We start from the raw sequence: 9,985 nt of genomic DNA on the forward strand, positions 1-9,985 counted from the left end.
TACCATGAGTTTTTCCTTGTATATGTAAACAGGATCAAATATACCTGTATTCAAAGTGAATATACTTGTATTCAATGTGAGAACACTGTGATATTATGAGTTTATACTTCTTCATGTAAACAGAATCAGATATACTAGTATTCAATGTGAATACAATGTGATACCATGAGATGTTACTTGTGTATGTAAACAGCATCGAATATACCTGTATTCAATGTGAATATACTTCTATTCAATGTGAATACACTGTAATATTATGAGTTTATTATTCTAAATGTAAACAGTATCAAATGTACTGGTATTCAATGTGAATTCACTTTGATAACATAAGTTTTTACTTCTATCTGTAAACAGAATCAAATATAATTGTATTCAATGTAAATATACTTGTTCCTGCGAAAGTCGCGTTAATTCAACGTGGCAAGTCTGATCTCAGATCTTATCTTTCCGAAGCTTAGAATCCGCTGTTTAACCCCTTTCCCCTTCCCGTTCCCAGTTCCCACCTCTCTCCTCCGTCTGCTATACCGTTCCGTCTGAGATATTATAGCCTGACACACTGCGATCGCAGTTAGTCACCGTAAATTGGCTGTGTCTTTAAACGTTACCAATTCCGGAAGGTGGGTTATTATCCAACCTCCTGACATCTCTAGCTCAGATTGAGCACTTTCTTTGTCCTGGGTAACTGTCGATTACAATGTTCGCTATTATGACTTTTATCCTTTAACACATCATTCCGATGCAGGTCCCCTGACTCGTTATATATATCTGGTTGTGCATTGGATGTCGTGTGTGTGCCCTCTACGTGTCACCTGCATTTTACAACGGGTATTTTCGTAACTATTCAGTGTCACCAACCTATTCTCACTGTAATTTTCCTTGCTCAGGAACCGTATTGTCAAATATACTCCTTGGCTACACACAATCCAATATTCTTGCAACAACCCTCGACTTGCTACTCAACTGCTGCTTACAACAGCAGACTCGATACGTTGAGCCATCGACAAGTCAGGTTCCAACACTAGGAACATTTTGTCCTTCGAACCGGAGCCTACCTATTCGCTCCACCCTCCTGCTCTACACTGCAGCAGCTGATCATATCCCAGCCTCACCTTCCATAGTAATCCTGTTCACGGCAACCGGTTTTCTGACTCCATAGCAAGCTCTTCCGTCATGGCTACTCCCGAGGGGATCGTGGATGAAGAAGTTTACGGTCGGCCATCCGAGGATGAACTGGCCTTATGGAAGAGAAAGAGAACCCAGATACGGAAGCAGATTACGACCACCCGCAACGAAATTGACTCAATCGTTGTCAGTCGGGGCTCCCGAGGCGCCACCAAGGGATTGGTGGTTCATCTCCAGCAGCTACACCGTGAAGCCTGTCATCTACACACCGAAATAATGAGTTACGAAGATGACGACGTCACAGAGAATGACAAACAGAATGCCATCCATCTCCGATACATCCAGCACTCAGGAGAGACATACGACCGTGTTGAAAAATATCTGGATTCTCGATTGAGCGACCCAGTCTCAGAAAATGGACCACCGGGACCAGAAGTTCCTACGGCAGTAGAGGCACGCCGAGTAGCTGAAGACCAAGTTCGGGCACAGAGAGCGGAGGAATACGCCGCTGCACAAAAAAGGGTAGATGAGACCCGAGCTGCAGCAGAAGAAACCGATCGAGCCCTGAGCTTGTTACGTATAGACGAGGATGATCATCATTCTTCAGCAAGTCATTGTCGTCCCATGCCGGTCATCGACCCGGGTCCACCCGTCATGCCCGCCACCCCGGCGTTCGGCCGTAAGAAGGGGACTAGTCTCCCTGCATTGAGAACCGAACCCGTCGCTCCGGATGACTGGATCGACCAATACAGTCTTGGCGAGCTACAACCGGTTATTCAACCCAGTGGATATCGTTCATCAGTATCTGCCGATCTAGAAGTCTTCGGAGGGAATGCCCTCGACTGGTTTTCGTGGATTGATGTCTTTAAGGCACTCGTTCACGATACACCAAAATCCCCTGGGGAAAAGCTCGCGCTCTTGAAACGGTATTCGCGCGGTGACTGCCTTGATGTTATCTACGGCCTAGGGGGAGGAGAATCTGCGTATGTAGAAGCCCTGGTGCGCCTTAAGCAGACCTTTGGTCGCCGAGACGTCATGCGCGCCGCTCACATTCAAGCTATGGAGAAAATCGAGCTGAAGCAAGACCCGTCGACGTTCAAGAGATTCGCAGAGAGGATTCGCACGCACTTCTTCGACCTCACCAGAATAGGAGAGACTTCAGTGGCAGACTTAATAGAAAGAGTTTGTCAAAGACTTTCACTGCATGATCGGTTAGCGTGGAACGAAGGCAAGTGGGGTCAGTTAGAGCATCGTAGCCTTAATGACTTCGGTAGCTGGCTTTGTCATCGCGTCTCCTCTTATCAGAATGCACATAGCATCGCTGCAGAGCAGATCGGTACGAACGCAAAAACAGTGAGTTTCAACCCAAGACGTCCCGCACGCACGCACCAGGGAACGACAGTCAACTGGGTTAGTAGGGAGTCGAAGACCCCCAACCAACCATTCTGCTTCAGATGCGAAAGGGACCACCGGTTGACGGAATGCGACCAGTTCAAGGAACTTTCTATTGGAGAGAGAGTGACCTTATGTATACGGCATCATCTCTGCTTCTGCTGTTTTAGTTTGAGACATTCGGTTCAAGATTGCCCGATTAAGAAACCGTGTAAACAAAGGGATTGTCGCTATTCCCATCATGAACTACCTCATGACTTTAACAAGTTGCCAATCACGAGGGCGAAGCCATCATCAGCCCGAGCTGGTAGACAACGAGTTGATCTAGGCATGATGCGGTTAGAAATTCAATCCACGGATAATAGATCATCAGTTCGTGTGAACGTTTTCGTAGATGAAGGGAGCGACTCAACGCTGATGACCAGTTCTTGTGCCTCAAAGCTACAACTACGCGGGGAGCCACAGATATTAGAAGTTGATGGCGTCGGAGGTGAGATTAGACAACATACGTCGAAGAGAGTACGATTTACGTTGTGGTCTGAGGCCGGTGAGCTACTTCCAATGGAGGCATCAACGATGAAGAAAGTAGCGAACCCGGCACCAGTCGTCAACTGGTTTAAGAAAAAACTACGGTGGCCACACCTAGCAGACCTCCCGGTTCATGAAGAAGGAGGAGAAATTGACCTATTGATCGGCATGGACTATGCCCACCTGTTGGTAGTTCAAGAGTCCCGAGGTGGGAAGGCTGGTGAACCCATCGCTTCCCGTACCCAACTCGGGTGGATCGTTTGAGGGGTGACGGATACGCAAGCAAGTCCGACTACAATTCGGAGTTACCGGATCGTCAGTAGCCTCCCGCTCGATGCCCTTACGATTGAGCTACGCCTCTTCTGTGATACAGAAGAATTTGGAACGGAATTCCAGTCGGGTTGTCTCTCACCTGATGACAAACGTGCCCTGGTGCTGGTGAAAGAACGCACCAACAAGTTAGGTGTTGGCTATCAAGTTCCCATTACCTGGCGAGAAGGAGAGCCAAACCTAATTAACAATCGGGATATGGCGATGAACCGGTGGAGGAGTCTACTTCGCCGCTTTGAGCGTCAACCCGATTTCGGAAAGGATTACTGTTCGGCAATGGCGAAAACATTTGAACAAGGATACGCGTCGGTGCTACAGGATCCATCGGAGGCCCAGTACTTCTTAGCCCATCATGGCGTATACAAGGGGCCCAAGCTTCGAGTTGTGTTTTACGCTGCCGCCCCCTTCCGAGGGAAATGCCTCAATGATTCCATAATAGCCGGTCCAGCTTTACAACCCTCACTGGCTTCGGTCGTCATCCGTTTCCGAGCCCACGAAATTGCCTGGGCCTCGGACGTAGAGGCCATGTTTAGCCGTTTCAGATTAGCTGCTGAAGACGCAAATTATTTTTGTTTCCTCTGCAGTAAGGAGAAAGCGGTCAACCCAGATGTTTGTCGCATGGATCGGTTACTCTTTGGAGCGAGCTGTTCTCCATTCGTAGCTATCTATGCCATCCGCCGTATCATGGAAGATGCAAATGTACCTGAAGCCATAGTCTATGCCGTGCGAAACAGTATGTACGTGGACGATTATCTTCATTCTGCCCCTTCGGTCATAAAAGCCGTTGGTGAAGTGACCGTCGTTCGTGACCTTTTACTTGCTGCCGACCTGAAGTTGCAGAGATGAATCTCCAACTCACCCGAGTTCGTCCGCTTGATGAACGGATCCGACGACGGCCCCATCAACCTCGCTTCAGCCCACTCTCTAGTTCCGGATCCAGAAGAAAAGGTTCTGGGAGTAGTGTGGAACACTCACTCGGATACCCTCGGGTTCAAAGGGGCCAACCACTGCACTAGCAACTTTACCCGCGTGGAAGTCGTTAGCCGTGTGGCTAGTGTATTCGATCCTCTGGGTACCGCCTCCCCACTTATCGTCAAGGCCAAGATTCGGCTGAGGGAGCTCGGCACCAAAGGTTTGAAATGGACAGATGCTGTAGTTGGTGATGACCGATGTTGGTGGCAAGAATGGTTCCAGGCGCTTCTGTTATTGCGTAGAGTGGAAACTCCTAGATGCTTGTTTCCAGACGGTGCTGCCCTGACCTCTTCGGAAATGCATATCTTCTGTGACGCTTCCGAAGAAGCGTATGCTGCCGTAGTATACGTACGAAAAAATTATTCCCATACGTGCGAGCCAACCGTGCGCATCCGTCAAGTCAAGGCAGCCAACAAATTAGCCCCGAAGAAAAGCATATTGTCGCACGAGTTGTATTGGGACAAGAACACACGAATACAACAAGTGATGACTTAAATTCTAAACAATGGTTTAACTCAAACAAAAGGGATAACCATTACCAAAAGTTGGAGAAGCGTCTGAAGAACTCTAGGGAAACCAGGGAACTTCTCCTACGGAGCCCAGCTCCGGGAGCTCACCCGATGGAGACTCATCTAACGCAGATTCAGGGCAGCGTTTTATACCGTCGCGCGAATTACTCCCCTTCCGGACTGCATATCTGCGTATCTTTCTTGGAGCGGACTTCTCCCGATAATTTCTTCACCACTATCGCAGCTTTGTCCAAGGAGCGGATGACTCATCTCTGCGAAGAGATAACCTATATCCCTTTTCACCCGCGACAGGTCCCCCTTCTTCAAGACAGGCGACCCGACTGTACTAATCTTCTGCGATCCACGAAGGTTGATGAGACTAAAAATCATCTTGCGTCCTCTTGGCAAATAAGGGACTTTTACTCCTTCGTTTTTCTTCTTTCCGGTTGCTCTTACTTGTTTAAATGTTTCTTGTATTTCCCGGATAGTCTTAAGGATTTTCCTTTTTTTTTTTTTTTTTTTTTTTTTAATTTTAACCGAATACCTTCGGCCATGGAAGAGGCGCTGCAATCGCATATCTTCCGGCCGTTTGAGATTTACCATTTACTCGTTCGGGAGCCTTGCACAATTGAACCAGCTCCTGGCGGCGTCATCAAAATACTTTTCAAAATTATTATTTTTTTTTTTCCAATATCATCCCATCTGTTGTGGGTAGAATATTCTTCAAAGCGCTCCATCAATTGGTGCGCAACTTCTTCCGAACTTTTTCGGAATATCAGTGAGCTAATAAATTTTCTGACACCTTCCATAGCTTGTCTTTGCGGCTGCTCAATATGCCTTGATGGCACTACAAATTGTTGTCCCACGGCCGGAACAACTGGACTCGTCGCCGCTCTCAAATCGATCTCGGTTTCTGGATCCGAGTCTAAGCCTCTTGCAGTCTCGACTGATTCAACCCGACTGTCAGCTTCTTCGGTCAAATGGTCCGGAACGCTTGACAGTTCTCGAAGCGGATGTAATCGTCGGCTGGGGTCTCTTGGGCAACTAGGTAGCCGTGGGTTGGTCCTCTTCGGCATCGGCTAACAATGACTGCAGCACGACTTCGTTTACTCTCAGGCAACGAGCTGCGTCTTCAACAATTGCCACAAAGCACGATTTCGTTACTCACGGGTAACGGACTGTATCTCCACCAATTGTCGCACGAGTTGTATTGGGACAAGAACACACGAATACAACAAGTGATGACTTAAATTCTAAACAATGGTTTAACTCAAACAAAAGGGATAACCATTACCAAAAGTTGGAGAAGCGTCTGAAGAACTCTAGGGAAACCAGGGAACTTCTCCTACGGAGCCCAGCTCCGGGAGCTCACCCGATGGAGACTCATCTAACGCAGATTCAGGGCAGCGTTTTATACCGTCGCGCGAATTACTCCCCTTCCGGACTGCATATCTGCGTATCTTTCTTGGAGCGGACTTCTCCTGATAATTTCTTCACCACTATCGCAGCTTTGTCCAAGGAGCGGATGACTCATCTCTGCGAAGAGATAACCAATATCCCTTTTCACCCGCGACAATATCGATACCAAAATTAGAGTTGAACGCAGCTCTCCTTGGAGCCCGGCTCGCGGTGACTATCGGAACTTCACTCCCAGTCAAGATAATTCGTCGTCGATTTTGGACAGACAGCAGCACGGTCCGTAATTGGATCAGGGCCACCGCTGCTTATTATCAAGTATTCGTCAGCAATAGGATCGGTGAAATCCAAACACTCACCGAATCAGACAAATGGCGGTTCGTGCCGGGCGTTTTGAACCCAGCCGATGCTGCAACTCGGTCTACTTTAGAAGGAGACGTCTTCCCCTCAACATGGTTGTACGGCCCCGATTTTCTTTTGCAACCAGAAGTGGAATGGCCTACGGACCTACCATGGATGGCCATCAAGGAGGAAATGCGATCAGCCCGAACATTTTCATCCGTCCAGGCGGCAAAAATGGATTGGTCGGAGGTCCAAGTTTCCGCTGCAGACGTCCCGTTACTATGTGGAATGAATGAGAGGTTCCGAGATCTCATACAACGATGTCAAATGGAATCATTTGCTGAAGAGTTGGATCGACTCCGGAAGAAGAAACCGCTCCGCTCCAACTCCTCGCTTTTGTCTCTGGCGCCGATTCTCGGTTATGACGGTATTCTCCGTCTAGGCGGTCGGGCCGGTCGGGCGCGACTACCGTACGATCAACTTCACCCACCCTTTCTACCTGGTCAGCATCCATTGGCTGAGAAAATCGTACGGGCTTTCCACGAGAAGCTTAATCATGTGGGTACCTATTTCCAACTCTGCTACGTACGCCAAGATTTTTGGGTGACCAGAGGGAGAGAATTAGTGAAGCGAATCCATCGTGAATGTGGTGTCTGTCGACGCAGCCGCGCTAAGCCGGGCGAACAGCTTATGGCTGATTTGACAGAGTCCCGTCTCGACTATGGCACCATCCCCTTCACTCGGACCACTGTCGACCTGTTTGGACCCCTCGAGATCGGGTTGTACCGGAACCGAACCGCAAACCGATGGGGAGTGTTATATACATGTCTGGTCACCCGCGCAATCTTCCTTGAGTTGGTACCGTCCCTCTCGTCCACCGATTTCCTCCTCTCCCTGGGGAAATTTATCGCAATGTATCGGAGTCCCGAAGTCCTTCACTCCGATAACGGGACCAACTTCATTGGAGGTGAGCGGGAATTACGAGAAGCCGCCGATGCGTTATATGCCTCAGAAGAAGTACCGAGATTCGCTCAAGCTGCACGCATCAAGTGGACTTTCCAACCTCCTCGAACGCCCTATTTCGGCGGCGACCATGAATCGTTGGTTAAATCTACAAAAAAGGCGTTGTATCGTGCCTTAGAACATGAAAAGGGTGCTCTCCGCTATCCGACCGAGGATGTCCTCCGTACTCTGCTATACGAGGTCGCCGGAATACTGAACACCCGACCTTTAACGTACGCTAGTTCTGATCCACATGACTTCCGCCCTCTGACGCCTAATGACTTCCTCAATCGAGCCCCAACCGCCTATCCGCCAGCCGGCGCTTTCAACGATGCGCAGCCTCGAGACCATTATAGATATCTCCAACGTCCTCTTAATCTTTTCTGGGACTTATGGAAGACCGTCTATCTCCAGTCCCTAGCCTCCCGTAAGAAGTGGAAAACTCCAAGCCCAAATCTAGAAGTTGGAGACGTCGTGTTGGAAATCAACAAAGGATTCAAGCGGGGAGTCTGGAACATCGGTCACGTCACACAAGTATTTCCTGGCCCGGACGGATACGTCAGATCGGTAGATGTCCAATTACCGACGACGATATTTCGTCACGGAATTACGGAGTTATGCTTTCTGGAAACGGGCTCGTCTGTTCCAGTCTCGGGGGAGGATGTTCCTGCGAAAGTCGCGTTAATTCGACGTGGCAACTCTGATCTCGGATCTTATCTTTCCGAAGCTTAGAATCCGCTGTTTAACCCCTTTTCCCTTCCCGTTTCCAGTTCCCACCTCTCTCCTCCGTCTGCTATACCGTTCCGTCTGAGATATTATAGCCTGTCAAACTGCGATCGCAGTTAGTCACCGTAAATTGGCTGTGTCTTTAAACGTTACCAATTCCGGAAGGTGGGTTATTATCCAACCTCCTGGCATCTCTAGCTCAGATTGAGCACTTTCTTTGTCCTGGGTAACTGTCGATTACAATGTTCGCTATTATGACTTTCATCCTTTAACACATCATTCCGATGCAGGTCCCCTGACTCGTTATATATATCTTGTTGTGCATTGGATGTCGTGTGTGCCCTCTACGTGTCACCTGCATTTTACAACGGGTATTTTCGTAACTATTCAGTGTCACCAACCTATTCTCATTGTAATCTTCCTTGCTCAGGAACCGTATTGTCAAATATACTCCTTGGCTACACACAATCCAACATTCTTGCAACAACCCTCGACTTGCTACTCAACTGCTGCTTACAACAGCAGACTCGATACGTTGAGCCATCGACAAGTCAGGTTCCAACAGTAGGAACAATACTTGTATTCAATGTCAATACACAGTGTTATTATGAGTTTATACTTCTAAATGTAAACAGAATCAGATATAATTGTATTCAATATAAATACACTGTGATATTATGAGATTATTATTCTACATGTAAACAGAATCAGATATACTTGTATTCAATGTGGATACACTGCGATACCTTGAGTTTTTACTTCTATATGTAAACAGGATCAAATATACTTGTATTTAATGTGAATACACTGTGATACCATGAGTTTATACTTCTACATGTAAACCGAATAAAATATACTTGTATTCAATGTGAATACACTGTGATATTATTAGTTTAAACTTCTACATGTAAACAGAATCCAATATACTTGTATTCAATGTAAAATACACTGTGATACCATGAGGTTTAACTTCTATATGTAAAAAGGATCAAATTTTCTTGTATTGAATGGGAATACACTGTGATACCATTAGTTTCTACTTCTATATGTTAACAGGATAGAAAATACTTGTATTCAATTTTAATAAACTGTGATATTAGCAGTTTATATTCTACTTGAAAACAGAATCAAAAATACTTGTATTCAATGTTAATTCACTGTGATAAGATGAGTTTTTACTTCTATATGTAAACAGGATAAAATATATTTGTATTCAATGGGAATACACTGTGATTCCAGGAGTTTTTACTTCTATTTTTAAACAGCATCAAATATACTTGTATTCAATGTAAAAATACTTGTATTCAAAGTGAATACACTGTAATATTATGAGTTAATACTTCAAAATGTAAACAGAAGCAAATAAACTTGTATTCAATGTTAATACACTGTGATACCATGAGCTGTTACTTGTGCATGTAAACAGCATCAAATATACCTGTATTCAATGTGAATATACTTCTATTCAATGTAAATACACTGTGATATTATGAGTTTATTATTCTAAATGTAAACAGTATCAAATATACTGGTATTCAATGTGAATTCACTTTGAATTAAAAGTTTTTACTTCTACTTGTAAACAGAATCAAATATACTTGTATTTAATGTAAATATACTGTGATATTATGAGTTTATTATTCTAC

The 9,985-nt window shown here is 46.1% G+C and overlaps 2 protein-coding genes across 2 annotated transcripts; both read left to right on the plus strand.

Moving 5' to 3' along the window:
- Positions 1-1,170: 1,170 nt before the first annotated feature.
- LOC123467013 lies at positions 1,171-4,218 on the plus strand. Its single transcript, XM_045167074.1, has 2 exons — positions 1,171-3,250; positions 3,416-4,218. The coding sequence occupies exons 1-2, from the start codon at positions 1,171-1,173 to the stop codon at positions 4,216-4,218; spliced, it is 2,883 nt and encodes a 960-aa protein (XP_045023009.1).
- Positions 4,219-4,248: 30 nt separating this feature from the next.
- On the plus strand, positions 4,249-8,345 carry LOC116932516. Its single transcript, XM_045167075.1, has 2 exons — positions 4,249-4,504; positions 6,448-8,345. Exons 1-2 carry the CDS (start codon positions 4,249-4,251, stop codon positions 8,343-8,345), a joined length of 2,154 nt encoding a protein of 717 aa, XP_045023010.1.
- Positions 8,346-9,985: the final 1,640 nt, after the last annotated feature.

Source organism: Daphnia magna, unplaced genomic scaffold (assembly GCF_020631705.1).
Source record: "Daphnia magna isolate NIES unplaced genomic scaffold, ASM2063170v1.1 Dm_contigs132, whole genome shotgun sequence".
NCBI lineage: Eukaryota > Metazoa > Arthropoda > Branchiopoda > Diplostraca > Daphniidae > Daphnia > Daphnia magna.